The sequence below is a fragment of the Drosophila mojavensis genome, unplaced genomic scaffold (assembly GCF_018153725.1).
Source record: "Drosophila mojavensis isolate 15081-1352.22 unplaced genomic scaffold, ASM1815372v1 contig_36, whole genome shotgun sequence".
Lineage (NCBI taxonomy): Eukaryota > Metazoa > Arthropoda > Insecta > Diptera > Drosophilidae > Drosophila > Drosophila mojavensis.
The window spans coordinates 20,479,083-20,501,652 of record NW_025318858.1 but is presented as its reverse complement, the minus strand read 5'-3'; the positions used below and the strand labels follow the sequence as shown (position 1 = coordinate 20,501,652).

The following is a 22,570-nucleotide window of genomic DNA, read 5'->3' as shown; positions in this document are numbered from 1 at the left end:
TCATGCGTGGTTCTTGATCCTTGATTCGTTATGCAAATCCAAGCTAAGCTTTTACGCTCATTTATAATCTAAACTAGAGATGAGCGCGTGACAAAATACAAAAATGGATAGTAATTCAAAGGAAGCCAAAATGTTTATACTAATTTTGAAATGTAAGTTAATCGTATCGTATAACATTTAACTGAAACTATACAAAATTTAAATTTTGAACGGAAAAACTCCGTTTCGTGTATATCTGCATCGCGTCTCGTGACGCGCCCATCTCTAAGCCGTGAAACGACTTTTATGCCAAAGCATGCAAATTAAGCAAATACTAACTCTCGCAGTGCAAATAGCCCTGTCCTTGGAATCCGCTCGGACAGAGGCAACGATAGGAGCCCGGAAAGTTGATGCACTTGGCATTGGTGCCGCACTTGGCCACGCCATCCGGCTGATTGCATTCATCGATGTCCAGGCAAGCTAGGCCGGCGCCCGACGTGGCCGCCGGCTCGGCCAGTGTATCGCCATCGGCATAGCCCAGTTGTAGTGTGGGTGTGGCCGGCAGCGGCGCCTCCGCGTGCATATCATGCTCAAGCACAAAGCCCAGTGGACAACGACATTGAAAGCTACCGCCCAAGTTCACGCATTGAGCACCCAAACCGCATGGATTGTTAATGGCGCATTCATCGACATCTGCTGGCGTTGTTTATTCGTGTTAGGCATTAATCGTATTAATGTTTCAAATTGCGGTGCATTGATGTGGCAAGTGGCAAGTGTGTGTGTATGTGTATGCGCGCGTGTGTGTGTGTGGTGCGAATTTCGCCAAAAAAACATGTGCAAAAATATACCAAAAATAATGATGGCAAATATATCGAAAAATGAGCAATAATTCCTAAAGCTAATCGCATAAATGTTTCGCTGGTACTCACCCTCGCAGCCATGCATGGGATCACCGCTGAAGCCATCGGGGCAGAGGCAGCGGAAGCTGCCATCGGTGTTCAGGCAATCCGCGTTGCGGCCGCATGGAGTGCGCGCGCACTCGTCCAGATCGACGCAGCCCTGTGCGGCACGTCCGTCGCCATCGTATCCCGGCGGGCAGTCGCAGCGATAACTGCCCTCGAGATTCGTACAGATGGCACCGGGTCCGCACACATTCGGATATGTGCACTCATCGAGATCCTGGCAGCCGTCATAGGGATTGCCCACGTAGCCCTCGGGGCAGACGCACGTGTGGTTGCCGGGCGTGTTGATGCACTGGGCGTGGGCACCGCAGGCCAGCGGATTGCTGCACTCGTCGATGTCCGTGCACAGCACCTCGCCGTCGCCCGTGTAACCGTCCTTGCACTTGCAGAGGAAGTGCGCCGGCAGATTACAGCACTCGGCATTCTCCACGCAACGCGACGCTATCGCCGGATCTTGGCATTCGTCAATGTCTGCAAAGACAAAACAAAAAGAAAACCAATCATATGAGTGGAGACGCATGATTAATGAAATGCCCGCCCAGCCACACGAAAGACTTAAGCAACAAACTTGAAATCGCTCTACGCATTTGCCGCCTGACTGCGCAGCCCCACATCAAATGGCTTTGGCATTTGAAATTTGCATGTTACGCATGACATTTCAGTGCCATCCGCATTAATCTATGCATGTGGAGCTAAGCCAAACCAAGCAGCAATGTCAATGCGCACAGGATGCACCAGTTGCATACATTTAGCGCACCAATTAAATCGCCAAGCCAAACGCTAGGTCAATGGCCAACGAATGACGATTGATGATACTTTTCGGTTCATATAAATGAATTGTTGTTTAACTAACACATTTTAGTTAGCCGAATATTTATTTATGAAATTTCGTTGTTTTATAGACCTTATCAAAAGAACTATTAAAAATATAGCAATCAGACTATTATCTTACAACACTATTATATATATATATATATATTTTACTATAATATATATATCGGACTTATTGATTTTCCAGCTGGGATTTAAATTAATTTAAATTTTTTTCTAATAGTTTTTTTTTTGTTCTGATTCCCCTCTGTTAAGCTTTGGCTTTAGTTTTTATCTTTTAATGGGACGTATCTATGGCCAGCTCATGCGGAAGCATCACATTGGAACTTTCCGCTCCAATAGGTCGCACCGCAATGAGAATTCAATCGCAGTGCCCCGGAGCCAATGAAGCGGCAACTGGCAAACGATGCGAGTCTAAGGGCCAGATAGATACAAATGGAAAACAACACGATGGACGATCTCTACGGCTAACTGTGGCCCATTAATCATTGGGCTTGTGGATAAGAGATGTTGTACATTTATAGCTAATATGACATAAGTACAAAAGTTGGCAAAAGCCAAAGACAAGGACGCGAACAGGGTGTGGATGTACTCACACAGACATGTGTGTATGTGTTTGTGTGTTTGAGTGTGTTTGAGTGGAGTGCCTTATAATTATGAGCAGTCGAGCAAGCTGCGCAGTTATAATTACTAGTTTTTAGCTTATAAATTAAGAGGATCATCACTCTAAAACTGGTATTCCCTCCCCCCTCCAAGGCTCTCTCTTCCTCTTTCTATTTCTCTCCCTCTCTCACACACACAGAGACAAACTGATATGGCAGCATTCCATGTTTTGCTGCCGCAACTCCAGCAATTGCTAACTCTGATTACTCAATGTCATCGTCTTGGTTCGCCTGTCTGCCGGTTGGCAGTTGGCAGTTGGCAGTTGGCAGTTGGTAGTTGGTAGTTGGTAGCTGGTAGCATTGGCCAGAAGTTTAGCCAGAAGCAGGAAGCGTTCTATGTTCTTCTAAGTTTCAATGTCAGTTTAATTACTTTATGCAATGCAGTTACAGAAGGCTGAGACAGAAGATTGTTCAGCCCCAGTCCCAGGCTCGTATCCAAGCCCTGGCCCAGGCATAGGCCAATGACCAAAGGCCATTGGCCAACTGGTTGTGGCTCCTGCTGCCAGCAATCATATAATATTTTACAGTCCGTTTCACGTCAGGTGCAAAATTCAATTTATTTTTCTCTCACCGGCTAATTATAATAAAAATTTTGGAGCAAAGCTCTACGCTGTGCGAGGTGGGCGTGGGCCAGCCTTGGGCCAAATGCTGTGCGGCTCTGCAGCACTTGAAAACCAATCAAATATGCGTGACTAAACGTAATTAACTTCAATGCATGTTCAAAAAAGAAAAATAATAACGATGCTGACATAATTTGAATCGTATTCTCAGGCCAAGTCTGTTCAGATTTCCGGTTGGGCTGGGGGCATGATTAGAACCCCATTTTGATTACTTGTTGTATTATTTGATGTTCCAGCAGTATTTGAAGAGCACGAAAAGGTTTCTGTGAAAGTTCTTTGACATTCATAACCGATAATTAAATTAGCTGGCCAAAATTTGAGGAGAGTATTAAACACATTTCATCATCGATGATTCTACTCTAGTTGCATTATATAATATTGAAATTCTGCGCTTTGTTTTAGTGCACTAATCAAAAATAATTAACAGTCGCGTCTGCTCGACTATTATAGAATGCTAAAAAAAAAAAAAAAAAAACACCAAACAAAAATCTACATGGCTGATAAATCGTGGAGCACCGTCTGCCTGCCTATCAGCGTGTTGTAGTCTGGTCTGGCTGGCGTCCATCTAATAAATCTATGTAATTGCTGCACTAATTAGAATTTGCAAATTTTGTTGTTGCTTTTTATTTGAGTTATGACATTCGTGCCACAAATTTGTGCACTATTTTTACAGATAGTCGCAGACTCGACACAGCTACATACATATATTGTATATGCGTTTATAGATGAGCAGCAGTTTATGAGCGGACATGACTTTCATGCTCCACTGCTGAACGATGATGAGCGACTCTCAAAAAAAAAAAAAAAAAGGGAGAACAACAGAGATAGAAACACAAAACTTCAAGTATATGTGACTAATTTATGGTGAAGCATAACTCACTAACATTTGAACTTGAATTCAAGCAAAAAAGCTGAAGCAAATTAGAAGTCAATGTGCCTCAGTTTCATGTGCATGGCTTGAAGATACCCTGTACACAAGTTTGAGCTTATCTTGAACTTATGATTATGATAATATTAATATAAATATTTTTATATTTTATGTATTTTATTTTATATACATATAAGTTCAAGCTAAAAGATGAAATTAGATTTGATTTATAAAATGAGCTATAGATAATTTAATTTTTAACCTGAATTCTATTTGAATAAAATACATTTATATGTTTCAAAGAATTTGTATATAAGCTTTTATACCTTCTCTACTCCATGCACAGGGTATTTAAGAAAAAAACATAAATGGGGCATAAAATTAAGATGAAGGAAAAATGAAATTAGCTAACAAATTTGTGGCGCAATTATGCGTTAAGTATTTCCATATAAGCGCACACTCTTAGGCATGTGTGCGAGGCGCAAAGATCAAGGTCGCCGGCAAGTGATGTCAGCGTCGACGTCAGTGTCGAAGCTGGAGTCATGGGTGGCTCAATTGGTGGCAACGGCAGCGGCAGCGGCACCACCGCCTACTGGCTGCGTAAATGTGGCAACACAAGGGGCGGCTGGCATAATGAGGCGTGTCAATGCCGACGCTTTAGGCCATTTTCATGGCTTATCGGACGTCGGCTGCGACACGGCAATTAATTGCTGCCATTTTTGATATGCAAAAAGTGCAAAGTACCTTAAGAAAAGAGAAATATATATATGTACATATATATATTTACTATATACGATATATATATTGGCAGATTAAACACGTTCGCTCTACAAAAGCTAGCGACGCTTATCAGCTGACGTTGATCACAAACTGTGCGTCGAACTGGTCGGCTGAGAGTTGAGAGCTGAGAGTTGCAGTTGGTGCTGGAGTTGGAGTTGGAGCTGAAGTTGGAGCTGGTAAAGTCAGTGCCGTTTGCGGCTTTTGGGGACAGCTTTAAGCGCCGACAATGCTACCGCCTCATGCGTTGCCAATGCCACCAAAAGCTACGCTACGTGGGCCACAATCTATTTTATCCGTTTTAATGATCTGCCCCAGTTAGCGAAACGAAAGGGAGCAGCCGCCTGGTGAACGTGGCAAACAAACAAAAATAAACAACTCCAACAACATGCCGCAGCACAGAAAAAAAATCGAAGTACAACAACAGCTGCAACAACATGGTAAGATTATTTTATTTTTTTTTTTCATGTTGTCGTTGTTGCTGCTGTCGCTTGGCTGCCGCAAAAATGGTTATAAATTTAGCACTCAACTCGAGGCACTCACTCCATTTTTCTGGTTGGCGCGTTGCAAGACAAATACATTAGAAGCAACTATTGACTTGCCACAAACCAACAGACAACTGGGTGCCAATGTGTGTGTGAGCAAGCGTGTGTGTGTGTGTGTGCGTGTGTGTGTATTGCAATTTTGTGAGTTGCCTTGTTGCCTTGAGAGTTAAGACTTCATTGCATAACTGGACTTTGACGATGCGTTAACGAAGCCATCGCCAAATGCACGCATCTGAGTTATGAACATGAAATAATGGGAATGTGCCACCAGGTCTGCAACAGGTTGCAGGCAGCACCACCACTTGATACCGTTACACCTGCCAGCCAAACAGGTAGGCGCTTCAGATCTCCCTCCACGCAAAATGTGTCGCTGCTGGAGTTGGAGCTGGAGTTGGCTAGGCCAACTTCAGGCCATGATTTGTATTGCAAAGTTTATTGGGTGAACTTGAGCGAGCCATGCAAACTGGATATATTTACGAGTAAAAAGTCAAATGCTAGTCAGCGAAAATTAATGGATATAGCACAGTGCATACGAAAGGAATAGTAATAAAGATGCATTTATGCATGTGGCAGACAAATAAAAAGTATGCTGAAACTGTTTGTAGAGAAAGCGGAGCTGCCTATATGAAATAATCTAGTTAAAGTTAAATATTTTGACTTTTGTAATTGCCCAAGAGCAATTATATTAGTGATGCTATTTTTTATTAATTAATAAATATAAATATTAAGAAAATATTTTTTAAAAATTTATAAGAAATACTTATAAATATATATAAAAAAAAACAAACATCTTGCTTCTGTTCAGTTTTGGCAAAGTTTTCGCTTGGAAATCTTAACGGTTAGAGCAGAAATTAGCCAGCGAATAATTAAAAGTAATTACGTACTAATGCAGAGGCGTTTTGAAGTCAATTCATCAAGATTTAATTAGATATACTCGTGGTAATTCTGATTGAATGCAGACGGTGGGAAAGCCGAGGGTGCGTGTCTGTGGCTTTTCAGGGAGTTCAAGTGCTCGGGCCACGCACATGGACGGGCGAGACTTTCTCAGCGTATTTAAAACAGGTTGATTCAAATGATTGCAGGCAGTTTGAGCTGTTCTATGGAACTCGGACGCTGTCGTAATCAAATGCATCGTGAGTACGTGCAAGAGGCGAAAGGGGGAGAGGGAGAGGGAGACACGGAGAGAGAGAAAAGGAGAGGAGCTGGAAGCGGAATTAGATAATGCTCGTATGACTGCAATGCGATGCTGGCGTTACATGCCACTGCCCAGAATTTATGCATGCCTGCCAGTCGTTGCAAACAGTGACTCCACCCTCCCAGCGCCGCCCGCCCATGTGCCCGCCCAGCCGTCTGACAGTCGCTGCGAGAAGTCGTCACATGTAATCTAGAATCTCGGCAACGTCTTCATACTTAGTGGGGTAATGCCAGAGCGTTTGTGAAATTTGCGCTCGTTATCGCATTGCATCGCTGGCAACCAGAAGCGGGAAGCGAGAGGTGGCATGTGGAAAGTGGGAAGTGAGAAGTGGGCATAGGGAAGAGGCAGCCGCAGCAGCAGCCGCAGCTAGACACATGCTCTTGAGTGTTGAAAGTTCTGGCGTGTCCATGTTTGGGGTCAGATTACATGACACTGATTCCTCGTCTAACAGACGTGTATGCTCGTAAGTACGATTATGTCTATCTCTGTTCCATGGCGCGAAAGCATTGCTACAAATGTTGTGGTTTTTCTCTTCTATGTGGAAGCAGCGAGCAGCCACCAGCCACTGGCAACCAGTAACCACTACTACCACCAGCACCACCGCCATCATTACAATCATCATCATCATCATCAGCTGTGGCAAGAGCAGCAGCAGCAAATGTAGGAAGAGATTTTTGCTAAGGTAAGTGGTCCCTTGGCTTAGAATCTTCTGCTTTAACAGTTATTATTGTTTTTTTCTCTTTCAGATTTTTATTTACTTCTTTTTTTTGTGATTTTCTTGTACTCTTTTTGCCTCTGCGGTGCCATAATGTGTTTTCATTACGCAACATTAGGCCGAGTCCAATTATGGCTGCCAGCTTTTCACTGTCGAATGGACGAGACAGCCGAACAGGTGCGCAGAAGGGTTTCTGGGCCCACGCTGTGAGCAATTTAAAGAGCGAACAAGACGATGAAAAAAGCTCATTAACCTGGGACCTAGACAACAAACTATATCTATCTCAAATCAAAAGTAACTGGCAGCAACTTGAGCTACTCGAATATAGTAAATATATCCAAATACATTTAAGATAATCATATCAATGTAATTTAGGTACATGACATTAAGCTGAATGTTTACTCAAAGCTGCAATCCAATTTAATACTCTTTAAGATAACCACCTGATTTATAGAGCAACATTTCCTTTGCACAATTAGAAAGTCTTAAGTGTAATCTGGATTATATAATACTTGTTCTCACTGCTTGGGCTACGAGGTCCATTTTGGTACATCTCAATGATCACAGCCTGAACAATAACAGACTGCAACAAAGACGCTATGAGGTACTCAAGTGTAATCGCTACACGGTCATTATTATTACCTCGCTGCCCAAGTTTACTGAGGGGATCCCATTGCGCTGGGCTGCTATTGTGAGCTGAGAGAAAAGCTTTCATATTATTGCTGCTGTTGTTGTTGTTGTTGTTGTTGTTGCTGTGGCGTCTTTTGTTACATTTTCAAATGGAGGCTGGGCTGGCACTTGAGACGATTCGAAATGACTTGGCTCATAGATTTCCAGCGAAATAAACCGTTAGCATGAAGATCTATGAGCAGCCCAGACTGGCGGCGGCTAACCGGGCACAAATAATATAACAGACGTTGACGGAAGTCCAAAACGGCAACAACAATCATTTGTTGCTTTTGGATCTCGTTGGGCTGGTCGCTCAGTCCACCGCTCAGTCGGTCCGTCGGTCGGTCGGTCATTATGCTTATGCTAACAATACGGCTTGGCACTTACCTTCACAATGGAAGCCATCGCCGCGATAGCCCGGAAAGCAGGTACACGTGAAGCTGCCCAATGTGTTTGTGCAGTGGGCAAACACATCGCATGGACGTTGCTTGCATTCGTTCTCATCTGTGAAGGAGAGAGGTTTTAGTTGTTTAGTTAGTTGCTTGATGTAATTTGTACGGTTATGCAAGGTGAGGCAAGCCCACATTGCTAAGGACTTACCCGGATCGACGCAATTGCAGCCGCCGAAGCCGTCATTGCAATGGCAAACGCCATTCAGGCAAACACCATTTGTGCACTGTGTGCCATCCTTATCACAGTCATCTGTAAGCAACAACAACAACAACGAAAACAATGAGAACAAAAGTTTATCTTAAAGTGAAAGAAGCTTTGGGTGGTGCTTACTTGTGCATTTGAGCTCTTTGCTCAGCTCATCGGAACCAAGAAAACAGTCTTGATTGCCGTCGCAGATTTTCGATAGATCGTATAGTTGCAAATAGTCTGTGGACTCATTAACTTGGCAGCCAAAATAGCCATCTTCGAGATTTAGAAAGAACACTTCGCCTCGAAATCGACTATGCTTGTTTGGATTTGTCTTAAAGGGTTGTATTTGTTGGTGTTGTGAATGTACCTGAAAATGGTGAAACAGATGAAGATGAGATAAGGGACATAGCTATAATAGTTAAATGGGTATTTTGTAGGGGCATTACCTTAATAATTATCGTTGATAAATAAACATGATTTTGAGAATGAAAAATGAGACACACTTATAATAGGTAGGGGCATTACCTTAATAATTATCGTTGATGAATAAAAATGATTTTAAAGATGCAAAAATGCACAAAGTTATAAAAATAAAACGGTTATTTTTTATGGGTAATCAATTAGTAATAAATCTAGCATAAAATTTTAATCTTTGCTTATTTTCAAATACAACGTTTTCTATTCTTCTAGCAAACTACATTCAAATTTAACATTCCAGTTTATAAAATGTGGAACACGAAAGAAGTTTCTAAATTTGAGCTGACATTTCGAAGACAGTTTTCCACCCAGAGCTTAACCCATTTAACTTGCATACAACAAAGGCAGCAGCAGCGCCCAGCAACCTTCGCGGTGTTTACCAAGTTTCATTTCGTATTTTGTGCTTTTAGTGGGGCTTGAAACTAATTTAAATTCAAATTAGATACACTAAAGTTAGCAGGCGTATCAACGTCAGCGCTTCTTCAACGAGATTTCCTAACCGACAGCCGCAGCCCGATGCGGTCCATATGGGCAGCAAATTCATACAGGTTTGCATTCATGGCTTATACATGTAGGGTCTTTAGTTGTTGTTGTTGCTGCTGCTGCTGTTGGTGTTGTTTGTGTTGTTGTTGTTGCTGTTGTTGCTGCTGTTTGTGTTGTTTTGCCAACGCTTAATTGTTACACTTCGTTGATTTTACTTTTATAAGCACACACAAAAACAAAAGTTGTTTGCCATATTTTCTCAGATTTATGCATGTATGTATGTATGCGTATATTTGAGTGCCTGAGTGACTGAGTGACTGACGCTACGGTTTGTTACTGTTACCAGCGCTCAACATTAGATAGCTATGGAGAAAAACGAGTTTGTCACTTAAGACCTTTTTGCGCTACTGCAAAACGAATTAAAACAAGTTTCATTTGGGTAACACATTGTGTGTGTGTGTGTGCGTGTGTGTGGCTCTTATATTTCGCGTTCGTTTCTTTCGATTTGCTTTGTACTCGCTACTCGATCACTTCCTACGTTTCGGCGTTCCATTCCAATAAAATCATTATGGCTGTGTCGACTTTTTCAGTTCCTGCTACGTTTTTAATGGCATTCGCCGAAAGATGACAACTTTTTATTATCTCCACATCTTAATTTGCCTTAACAAGTTTCTAATGTGTGCTCGAAAGCGGGCCAAAGGTAAACAGCTGACCGAAGACTGTGTCATCTCAGAGCATAAACTTGAACTTGCCGAGCGATTTACATAACTAATACAGATATATTTGATTTAACTCTGCTGGATTCTCTAAACGAGTGTTAACATTAAATGTTAAATAAATGCTGTTGATAGAAAAAATCATGTTGTTTTAAATAGTATTCGAATAAAGTTTAAATTAGTCCCTATCAGAGTTCGTTAGGAAAAACTTCTCAATTTGTGTTATCTGCTGTCTGCAGTCATAAAAGCTAGCATTTAAGTATTTAACTTGTTTTTATTTAATGTTTGCCTGTCTAGATCTTGTGTACAACTGGGCCGTAAAAGGCTTTATGATGGAGCTGAAAGACTATTGCTGTTCAGGCTGATGCTCAGGATTGCTCAGTTTGCTGATCAAACCAATTACTGCGAAGCTGGCCCCAAGACACGTGAATCGCATTGCCACCTTTCTAGCCGGCTAATGAGCAGCTGCCCCACCGCGGCTAAAGAGTGCAATAAAAACTAAGGTGTGAGCATGAAGCACTCACTGCTGTCAAGTTCAAGTTAAGTCTGTGAATTGTTTTAGGTAGATTTTTATCAAAAAAAAAAAAAAAGAAGCAAACACTTTGTGTGGAAGTTCTATCCACATGTTCGTTGTGAGTGTGAGATGAGGTTTTTTTTCAATTGGTTTTGTTTTGTGTTCGCTTCACGCCATGCAACGCTAGCGGCCTTGCTGAACAATAGATGCAGCTATCAGCAGCCGGCAGCAGCTAACCGCCAGCAGACACCCGCCGCCTCCTGCCAGCCAGCTAGTTTATCAATTGACAGGCCGCACAATAAGCAGCGCATGCACTCAAGTGCAGTAGCAGCAGTTGCAGTCGCATCATCACATGCAGCAATTAAAGGTGTGAGTGTATTGCAATGAAGATGATGCTGCTGCTGTTGCTGCTGTGACTGTTGCAGCGAAACTCCCATGACATTGAGCGGCGCGACGTCGGAGCACAATGCAACTTTTGTTGTTCGCCAAGTTGCTAGCCAAGTTAACTGAGACAATGACAGCGCCCGTCAACGCTCAAGTGCATCCGTTATAATAACTAACTGTCGATGGGTAAATTTGAGGTGCGCACTCGCATTTTGTGTATCACTAAGTCAGCCAGGCCAGTTTGTTGCCTAAGTCATTTGTTTTGCTGCCTGAATGCCCGGCTGCCTGACTGCTTGCCTGCCTGCCGGGCTAATCAAATTAATGAAAAGCAAAAACATCTCTACCCTTTTCGCACACATTAATCATCAAATCACAACGCACAAATAGAAAGCAAAGCACGTCAAAAAAGAAAAAATAAACAAATCAAAAAAAGTTCCCTCCATTGAGACAGTGTCGCGAAAAGCCAACAAATGCGTGAGCTGGTGAATGTCAATGAACTTGCGGCTTGGCTTAAGGCTTAAAGCATTCTTTTGGCCAATTTGTAAAGCACCGGTTCAGGCTCTGCAGCAGACCGCCGCCATCGACATCGTCCGTCTCTTTCTGTCTCACTCTTTTTAGACCGCTGCATAAATCGATGACTATCAAAGCATTTTTACAGCTAATGCGGCTATTTTTATTCATTACGTTTTTCGGCTTTCTACCATCGATTTGGGGCCCGGGTCTTCTTCGTTGCCCATTTCTCAGTTCCATTGAATTGCCGGCTGTCTGGGACTTTAATTTCTTGAGCAAGGGTATACAATGCTTGGCAGCTAAAGTGTGACTCTAGATGATGAAACTCTCCAAATAGGATTAGATACCAGCGAAGCTTTTATTTTAACAAAGAAATAATTATTTTCTATTTTTACACAATTTAAAAAAAAAAAAGTATATTAAGTACTTCTAAGATAAATAGAGTATCTAAAAGTTCTTGTCTCTTGAGTTCTATTGTTTACTATTTGTTCTGTCCTATCATTACACCATCTGCCCGCACAAACATGTTTTCCCGTTCTCTTTCTGTTCAAGCCGCCATCAAGTCAACTATCTAATGCCATTTGCCGGCTTCTTGTCTAAACTGCCAATTTATTTGCCAAGCACCAAGTCAAATTTTTCCTTTACTTCTGACTTATTGCTTCGTATTTTCTCTCATTTCACAGTTTGTTGTTAAATTTAATAAATCTGAGAGCATGACTTCAGCCTTAGAATCGAAAAGTAAAGCTCTTTGGCTATAATTTCTAGTTTATGGCTCATTTGCATGGCCGGCCGGACATGTACCGTTAGGCCATCAAACATCTTGGCCGCGCCGGGTTGCATCATTATAAGCATTTGCTTCTCTCATTTCTCATACAAAAAGGTGTACATACATATGTATATATATCTATATAGTTATATGTATTGTTTTTTAGTGCTTGTATTAAAATTCGTTTCATAATGAGTTGGCAGCTCGTAAATTTGTCAATGGCCGCTGGCATTGTGTGAAAGCTCAGCCAAGAGTTCTGGGCAAAGTCATAAATTAATTATTGTTCATGTGCTAACTGACAATGCCTCAGCTCTAATCGAAGCCCATTAATATCTATGGCTTGACCTCAAGCTGACTTTCCTTTGAACCCGGAGCAAGACACACCTTTATCAGTCCATATTGTTCTCAGCTGATGAGATTAGTCAGGTCGTTAAGTATCACAAAAGACTGACTTCTTTTGTTAGTGAAGAATCTAAAGTTATTGGATGTATTGAATGCTGATTCTTAGCTTATTAAGAAGAGATTTAGAAAGGCATATAAATTAGTTGATTAACATCTATTTATACTTACTGTACTCGAGAGTAGTAGCACTATCCACGTGACTAGTGGCAAAAATATGTTCATTTTTGCTGAAATGAGAAGAGACGAGAATAAGACACACATTAAAAATGATTCAAAACACAATTAAAAGCAAGTCAAGTAAACATCATGCGTACGGCTAGGCTGTACTTAAATTATATTGTAATGCGATTTCCTGCTTAAGAGCGTAAAGCAAAGAAAAAAAAAAAAAAAAAAAACAAGAATAAGAAAAACAAACACACATAATTAACTTAAAATTTCAAACACGCTGCTCAAGAGCCCTGCAAAAATTGGCCTGGTCATCAGGGACAGGTGCCAAAAACCAAAAAACCAAAGAAAGAAACAAAAGGCAACAGTAACAACAACAGCAACAGCAACAGCAACAACAGCAAATATAAATACACTTACAAAAAATGTGCGGCAAGTGCGAAGACGGGTAAATGACACTTGAAATTTATGCGCAAACATGAGCAGCGCCAACGTCGACGTCGACGTCGGCGTCAGCGTCAGCGTCTCTGCTTATCTCTCAGCCTTTTCTCTGAAAAATTTATACAACGGCACTGCAAACACAGACCAGCATAAAAATTACAGCAAACAGTCAAAGAGAAAAAAAGAGAGAGAGAGAGAGAAAAACACCTCTGGCAAAAAAAATAAAACACTTATATATAAAGTTTTTATTATATCTAGCTATGCGAACTGGCCATAGGCCATAGTTATTGTTGTTGTTGTAGCTGCTGCTGCACGTTTTCTCACGCATTCATTTTCCACTTTCAGTTTTCAGTTGCTTTGGATTTTCATAGAGTTTTGGATGGAGAGCAGTGGACAAGGCAAGGCCTGTTAATTGGTAGAATAGTCGTAACGCAATACGAAATTGTCGCTGGCCGGAGGAAAAACGTAATAATTTTGTGTGAAAACTGATAGCATCTTTATATGGTACTCAGCCGATGGTCGGATTGTCAGGTAGGTGGCCGTATAATTATGACATAATCAAACAACAGCTGCCAGCCGGAAGTCGGGCCGACGCCAAGGCGGACATTACGTTAGATAGAATTAACGCGCGGCATGCATAAAGCAAGAGGCGAGCGAACGAGCGAGAGCTGAAGAGGAAGAGGAACACGAGCCTCGGCAGCAGAAGATACTCTCCATTAGTATGTACATGAGTTTTGTGGGCATGGCATGGCATGGCTTGGCCTGGGCAGCAGTGCAGCCAGTGCGCCCTTTCATCGGGGCGTCAACAAACAACTTTCTTAACTTGGCGCGAGCGTTAACGTGTGTGCATATGTTAAAATATTTGCCATTATCTGCGCGTATTCTGCACAGAAAACACATATAAATCGCGCCCCGGGCACACAATAAAACCTTCAACGCAGTCCAAGCAGCAGCCGCGTCTTTTCGGCTGTGGGCCTGGCCCTGTTCCTTGGCTGCGGCTGTGTCTCTGGCTCTGGCCCTGGCCGTGGTGGCCCGGCTGTGGTCGTACGATTTATCTATTTCGGTTTATCAGCTAATAAACGCTTAAATAAAATACACACTCTAAGCTAAATTACATGCGCTTTGCACGATTGCCAGCCAGGGGAAATAAAGCTGCAACAAATCGCAGGCCAATGAGCAGTTAGCTTTACTATGAGATACCCTGTAGGGTATCTCAAAGCTCTACAATTTGAGTCATAGACGAAGTACTCATAACATATGCAGGGTATAACTACAGCCCACAAATGGAAATAAGGCTATAACAATCTCAATTGAGATACCCTGTAGGATTTCAAAATGAAGATTCCACTCAAAGCTCTACAATTTGAGCCACTAAGGAGACCTCTTCCGATACTCACAACATTTACAGGGTATAGCCACTGCAGTACTTTACAAACTCTGCTCAGGCCAATAGATTCACTGGCTTCTAACGACATTTGAAGCGATCCAGGTTCAGATTCTGGTTACGCTTTTGACTCGGGTCCCGGCCCATGTTGAAGGCCATCGCCTTTTCGGTTAATCTTGTTTGGCCGTTTATGCTATGGCTATGGTCATAGCTGTGGCCATGGCCGTGGCCGTGGCCTTTGGGCGCTTTTGTGTGTTGTCCATGTTCATGATCACTTAATTAAAGCAGGAGCCGTGGCCTCTGCCGCTTTCGAGTTTCTCGATCTCTCGCACTTACGTTTTATGTGCGCTCACAATGTAGTTTGCGAATATATTTCTCTGTGATGCTTGATAAATTTATGTTTGCCGCAAAATGAGCGTAATTTGGTTGGTTACTGGGCTCAGCTGGGAGGCTGGGCAGCCGGGGGATTAGCGACTCCCTTCCGGCTGACAAGCAGATAAATGTGCGTGATAAATGTGAATGTGTTCTTGGGCTCGCCGTTGCCGTTGCCATCGCCGTTGTGGCTGTTCGTTAAGCCTGATTGAAGATCTAACAATGCCAAGTGCTATAAACTCCCAAGCCCAGGCCCTGCAACTAGCATGAAATAACTAAATTGGATAAAACTTTAAGTGCATGCTAGTCTAGTCCAGGCCGGATATAAGCATTTATTTTATTTTATTTAATTTTTTTCTTTTTTTTATCACACTGCGAAACGTGTTTTCCCATTTAGCCAAAGGTCAGGCAGCAGTTCAAGACATTCTGCACAATTAGAATTAATTATTTATTTGTAGCTCGCTCGCAAGTAATTCTATTCAGCTTGTAGCACTGGCTTCGCGCTATGATGATGCTCTAATCCAAATCTTATTGCCATAAGGCCACCTAGGCCTCGTATGTTCTGAAGCACCTTTTCAGACTTGTTTCCAGCAATTGAACTAACGGCAATTCCATTGTTTATTTTGAATAGATTTTTGATGGCAGCAAATCAAAACAATTTTACAATGTCAACATTTTGAACGAAGGCCAAAAAATTCAGAAAACCGTTTCGTTGGCTTTAGCTGCTCAATTTCGAAGCGCCCCGGCGCTCAGTAAGCGCCGTCGTCGTCGTCGAGAGCGTCGCCAACGATGATCTCATCTTGTATTAACCTGTCTAGCCACTAAATCAAAGCCAAAGAAGCCAGTGACACAATTTGCCCGAAAAAAAAAACATGAATACGAGCCCCAATATATACTATATAAATAAATGAATAAATAAAAAATAAAAATAAATAAATAAATATATAAATATTCATAGCCAGGCATAGCTGAGCTGAGCTGATCGCATCTTTATTAAAAATAAATGCTGATACCGTGAAAAATGTGTGAAGGCAAACATTTTGTGCATTGCCCGCAGTTTCGGATAGGTGTTTATATATATATATATATATATATATATATTTCTAAGGTTTTATTTAAGACACGTACTGTGCACACACCCCATAGAAATTCAATTGCTCAACCGGATGCTGACGCGAGTTACATTGCTTTTATTTGAACTCATTTAACAGTAGTGAGTTTTTTGTTGTTGTTGCTGTTGCTGCTGCTGTCGACAAACATTTCGTATTTGCATGTCACGACTTGTCATTTATTTATTAACATTTGTTTTTCTTGACTGATTTCCAAATTGCAGTCCAATTGCGGCCCAGTTTCGTGTTGGCTGCCATAAATCTAGCAGACGATCGGCGTGCTTAGGCAAGGCATACTCCTGCTGCCACGCCCACCTGCTGGTGGGCTGATCAATTAATTATGGTTTCTCAATGTCAGAACTGTCGGTTCAAAGGATCTGCTGCAGTCGCCACATAAATCTTGTGTGGCAGGCGGCGGGCGCCTGGGCGCTGCTGCTGCCTCTGGCTCTGCCTCTGCTGCTGTCGGGCCCATCCTTTAGCTTGCTGTTGGTGCAGTTTGTCTAATTGCGGGTTGAGTGCCGCCAACAGAAGGTCACTGACAGCGCCGTAGACAGCAGTTTGCGCCTGCCTGACACTGCGCCGCCGGCCTGTCTCAACTGGCTGCGGGCTGTAACTCATTGCTTCAGCGGAATTATCGACTCACTGTCTGCGGCGGCTCTGCCCGCATGCCGCACGCCTTTTGATATGCGCAACTGCAACAAGTTGCAAGTGGCCAACCAGTTCATATGAAAATGCATAATCAATCACACAAAACGACAACAAAACAGAGTGTGAGGGAAAGAGAGCGAGAGAGGGGGCGGGCGAGAGGGAGTGGATATATAGATTGTGTGAGAGACACAAAAAATGTTGAGGCTAAGCAACGAACGCTTCAGAGAGAGAGGGAGAGAGAGAGAGAGAGGGAGGGAGAACGCGAGCAAGAGAAGAGACATACAGAGTAAGAGAATATTTAGTAATACTTAAAAACTCTGCTTAAATCCGAGTTAAAATATATACAAATGTTTTCATATCAGCTCTAAATCGATTTCTTATCTTAAATTTTATAAAGTTCTCTCTAATTTCGCTTTATGTAATTATAACACGTACTCCTCCCATATGCTCCAATCAGATCTATTTTCTTTAGAAACACTCCATTCTGATGACATTAATATATTAAATGCTTCCAGCTTTCGGTCTCATCATTCATTGATGTCGATAAGCAGACACACAGCAAAATTCCAGACTGATCGTATTACGATAATCCAATAACAACTAAAAACATTCGACAAACCCACAAAACCAAAGCTCACAGATTCAGCTCATAAATCTGTCGACTGAATGACTTGGCTATTATGCCCCAAAAAGGTATAGACAAGGGTAGAAAAAGGGTAAGCAAAATAAAATAAAATAAAATAAAATAAAATTGCTCGGGCGCATTCCAACGCCCATTGGCGTATCATTTGCGCATCTTCATCCCAGAGACAACATTTCGTACGGCTAAAATGTCAGAGTGACTGGCTAAGAGTAGCTACTTTATGGCATTACATTGCGGACGACAGTCGAGTGTTGTTAACAATTCGTGTAAAGTTGCCGCTCATTAAAAACTCATAAATCAGTGCAACAACAACAACAACAACAACAGCAGCAACAACAACAACAGCAACAGCAACTATAATAATTGCCTTTGCGAGGGCAGTGTCAAAATAAGGAACCCAGCTAAAGCCAACGGAAATGGCCACCTGGCTAGCAACTGTTGCTGTTGCTGTAGCTGTTGCTGTTGTCGGCATCGTCAGTGGCACACCGGTAAAGCGGTGTCGATGCCGGGCCGGTACCCGCTATGCGCCATGCAGTTTCCGCATTGGCAATATTGACATCTGCTTGGGCTTTTGATTAATGATAAATGCTGTGAGCATCCGCCGCTATGACACTTGGCTGAGAACTCTCTCAGAGCGGAGCCATTAGAGTCCGGTCTGGCGGTGGCATGGCTGCGGGCAGCGGTGCGGGTGCTTGTGCGTGTTCGGGTTCGGGTTCGTGCTGGGGTTGGGGTTGGGGCTCGGTTAGTGCAATCAATTGGTCCCTGCTTGGGCGCACAATTTAAAGCAATACTAACGCTGTTAGACAAGAAACCACTTTCAAGAGCTGCTGCTGCCGCTGCTGCTGTCGCTGCTGCTGCTTGGCTTGGCTTGGCTTGGCTCGGCTCGGCTTGGCTAACTTGGCTAACAGGGAAAACGGCTTTCAACTCGTTTCGTTGGTCGGCGCTCTGCGGTTATAGCTGTTGTGCCGTGGGTGCAGCCGCCGTTGCATGTTGCATGCTGCAAGTACGTTCAACTTTTCAAGTTAACAGTTAGATTTTGAAATAGCCAGCGGCAGCCAGCATACCAGTTTCTTAGCCGCTTAGCTCCGCCGGCCTGAGAACGCATTCAGCTCCAATGCTTCTATACTATTATTTTTATTGCGCTTGCTGCACCACAACTCGCCGTTGCTCTGGTCCAATCAAGATGCGCAGTTCGATGGTCGACGGAAGGAAATTGCAGTCGAGCGACGCCGTTTGTTGCGGTGCACATTAAATAAATACTTGGAAAATTTTGTGTGTGCTCAAATCAAACTAAAGCAATGCAAATGCCAAGCAGCAACAGCAACAACAGCAACAGCAGCAACAACAACATTTTTGCTGTGGTTTGTGTAACATTAACCCAAATACATAAAATTCTGGTGAATCGCAACGAAAGACTTAAGCAACAAACTGGCTGTAGGCTAACCGTTCACTCGGCACATCGCCCGACCAGGATCTAATACCCTACATTGGCCCATAATTAATCATTCCGGCTTGCTTCTCCCTCTCCAACTTGACTTTTTTTTGTTACTTTTATTTTTTGGGTCTTTAGGTGAGCCTGTGCTCAAGCAGGAAATCATTAGTGGGCCAAAGAATTTGTGTGCGGAGCGGCCACAAATCATTTCAAACGAAACGAATCGCAGGAAACCACAAGCCAGCTAACCAGTTCTTGAATATTCCAATGTCATTAGACAGCTGTGGATAGCCATGAGATGGGTTGTTCTTGGTAAAAGCTAAGAATTACTTGTTGCATAGCATACATATATCAAGAGCTTTATATTGCATAGAAAACATTTCTGCGAAATTTTATTGAACTCTTTGAAGCGTTTTCCATTCTTTGAATCTAGATTTATGTTATGATATATGCATATATAAAATAAATATATATACTAACCATAAAAATTTTCAAGGCAACATCCTAAATAACAATCACATTTCATTAACTATATCTTATATACAAATCTTAGCTTCAGTGCTATGTAAAATTCCTGATGACTTTTCTTCATGTAGACTGAGATAAAAATTTATTGAAATTGATGCAACATGCGTCAGTTTAACATCTGTTGAAGGTCTTCAACATATTTTATATGCTGCACAGGCTGCTGTTAGTGCATGCCATATTATCAGATCCTCCAAATTTAAACCAGCTACAGCACTTCATCAGCTAAATGCATACAATGAAGACATTACAGATGCAGAAACAATGCGAATTTGTTGTCAGCAGCCGATGGGATGGGCTGGTATGGGATTGTTGACAAGTTTTTGATAAGATTAATATGCGGCAGCAGGCCTTAAGCTTAGGCATGCAAAACAGTTGAGTTGCGGGAGCATTGCACGCACAGAAGGACAGGACAGAGCTGGACGGAGCAGGACTGTCGAAGGGCGCAGCAGGACACACACAAAGAGTGGCTGGCAACTGGGAAGGGCTGGGCTGGGCGCTGCTGAATCAGAACCCTCGATCTGTGGCTAGGCAAAGCTACTAAATCTCTTTATTCCATTACAATGGAGCAGGAGCAGCAGCAGCAGCAGCAGCCCATGTAGTCAACTTATTTGTAGTAGCAATGTCTTGATATATTATTGTCTGCCTGCCGAGTGGGAGGTGAGCGGGGCAGCGCATGGCTTTGTTTATGGTGTGTTGACTGTTTTGTTTATGTAGCTGCTCGGGCGCGTTGTGCGGATTTTGAGTGCACAACTTAAGATGGCTTAAAAGTGGGTGCCAAGATTGTGACAATCGCTTGACATAATTGAGACATTGCGAAATGCGATTAATTGTGCCTGGGCAACTGCAACAAGTGGGTGCAGCGTCTCAACTGCTCAACTGCTCAGCTGCTGCAAGAACTGGCCAATGGCCAGTGAAAATGTCAAGGTTAAGTGTTTAACCTTTACAAAGTAGCTGCACGATGTCTGCGACGTTGACTGCAACAAAAACAATTTAAATGCAATTTTTGCTTAAATAAGAAATAAAATCTGCGACGCGTTGCTAAAACAACAAAAGCAACAAATACAAATACAACAACAACAGCAGCAGCAGGAGGAGAAGGCGCAGCAGCAGCAGCAACAGCCACAGCAAAACTGAAAAACAAATATTTGCTAATTTATCCTGTACGTGTCCTCCAACTAAGTGCACGGGTTCGGGCCTTAAGCCATGCCACATTGGCCATGGTGCCACAGGCAGTGATCCCTCTCACTCTCTCTCTCTCTCTATTTCTCTCTCTGTCTCTGTCTCGCACTCTCTTTCACTCTGTCTTTCGCAGTGCCCCGCTCGCTGCGCCGTGTGGCCAGTCGTGTTGATTGTTTGCATTGGGACGCTCAGCGCATGCTGTTAAAATGCCTTTGATCTTCTGATATTTTCTTGCAGCCTCCGTCAGGGCCCGGGCCGGGCCCAAAGTGGACACGGCGGGCGTATTTAACTTGACTGCGCTGCGTTGCCAACTCGCAGCAGACCCTTTTCAGGTCTTGGTCAACGGGCAACTTGTTAAAAAGAATGTCGACTGCAAGCGACGCATGTTTTTTTTTGTTTCGTTTCGTTTTCGTTTTTTTTTTTTTTTTTTTTTTTTTTTTTTTAGGAATGGTCAGTAGTCGGGCCGGCAGTTAAGAATCGCAAATCGAGAGTCGAGTGTCGGCAATCAGCCCATCGGTAAACGGGAGTCTGAGGAGCGACGAGATTTCGCTTTCATTGCTTGCGCTGACTGCATGACTTTGTTTTTTTCTCTCGCACTCACTCCATCTCTCTCTGTCTCTCTTTTCCTCTTTCAATATTTAACCCAGAAATTAGCTGGCAACTCTGGCGGCCATCTCTCAATGGCAAAGGTGTTAATTAGTATTTTTTTAATGGCATTTTGGTTTAAATATAAAGATCAGCAGTGTCAAACATAAATGTCAATATTTATTTATGCATATGGAAGGGACGATAAATCTGAGCCTTAATTTATGACGGAATGTGTCTAAGCTGGGCCTCGTAAATGTCCAATCTATCGTAAATTGTCTGCAGCAGCACAAGCACACTCCTATATCTGTGTGTGTGTGTGTGTGAACTTTGCCCCTCCGCGGAGTCATTAAGTGCAGTCAGTCGGCCTGTTGGCGCCTTTTGGACTTTCCAATTTTCGCCTACGCCTGGCGAGCTGAACTGCTCCGGCAACTGCCAGTGATTGCTGTTGGCGGCGGCATGCCAGACTTCCACATATGGACACAGCGTTTGCACCGTAAATGGCATGGGAGGCCAATAGAAAGGTGGCTGCATAAGTTCGTTGCCTAAGTCTTTCGTTTTGTTTCTCTTTTTTTCACGCGGAAGAGGCAATTGCAAGTGTCGCCTGTGCTTAACTGTACAGTTAGGGATGACTAAGCAGCGCCTGAATCAATCAAAGCTAGCGGAAACTTATTTAAATGAACGACACACACACACATACACACGCACACGTACAGTGCAGCGTCGAATTAATGGTCGCCTGCTTGCAATTCTAATTTGTATGATTTTTACGTATTTATCCGGCGGAAGTAAACCATTGTAGCTGTTGTTGTTGCTGTACTCTTCTGTTTCTTCTTCGTCTTCTTCTTTTTCTTGCTGCTGCTGTTGCTGTCAGTTCTTTTGGCCAAGTTTATTTGTGCTGTAAATTGCAAATGCGCGCGTTTAAGGCGGGGGCAGCTGAGCAAAAACATAACGTGCCCTGCCATATACTTCAATAAATAACAACAATAATAACAACAACAACAACACCAGCTTATATATACTTGGGCATTAGGTGGCCGTTGGCGTTGCGTACGTGCCCGGACCCGGCGTCGCCATTGCGATCCTCTCTTTAGCTCTTTTGGGCTTATGCCACAACTGAAAGCGCTGTCGATGACGATGACGACGACGACGACGACGACGACGCATTGTAAAAAGAGTTTTATGCAATTGCCGTTGTTGTTGTTGTTGTCGTTACTGTTGTCTGCTTGCCTATTGTATAATAGTGTTGGCAACGGCGCGTTTGTGTGCGTGGTATGTGCTCTGCATAATTTTTTGATCCGCCTGCCAAGTTGCCCTCGCCTTTACGGCCATGTTATGAAAAGTGCTGTCCAATGCTGCCGTTTGAC

General features: G+C 42.9%; 1 protein-coding gene across 1 annotated transcript in view; it reads right to left on the bottom strand.

The window, feature by feature from the left end:
* The window catches only part of LOC6577423, a 113,927-nt gene that overhangs the window by 81,814 nt on the left and 9,543 nt on the right, over positions 1-22,570 (bottom strand). Inside the window, exons 2-7 of the mRNA XM_044008711.1 lie at positions 12,886-12,944; positions 8,607-8,832; positions 8,424-8,525; positions 8,211-8,327; positions 909-1,412; positions 319-672 (exon numbers count right to left, since the gene is read on the bottom strand). Of these exons, the coding sequence (XP_043864646.1) occupies positions 319-672; positions 909-1,412; positions 8,211-8,327; positions 8,424-8,525; positions 8,607-8,832; positions 12,886-12,939 (1,357 nt within the window). The 5' untranslated portion in view covers positions 12,940-12,944. The remainder of the gene's footprint in view (positions 1-318; positions 673-908; positions 1,413-8,210; positions 8,328-8,423; positions 8,526-8,606; positions 8,833-12,885; positions 12,945-22,570) is intronic.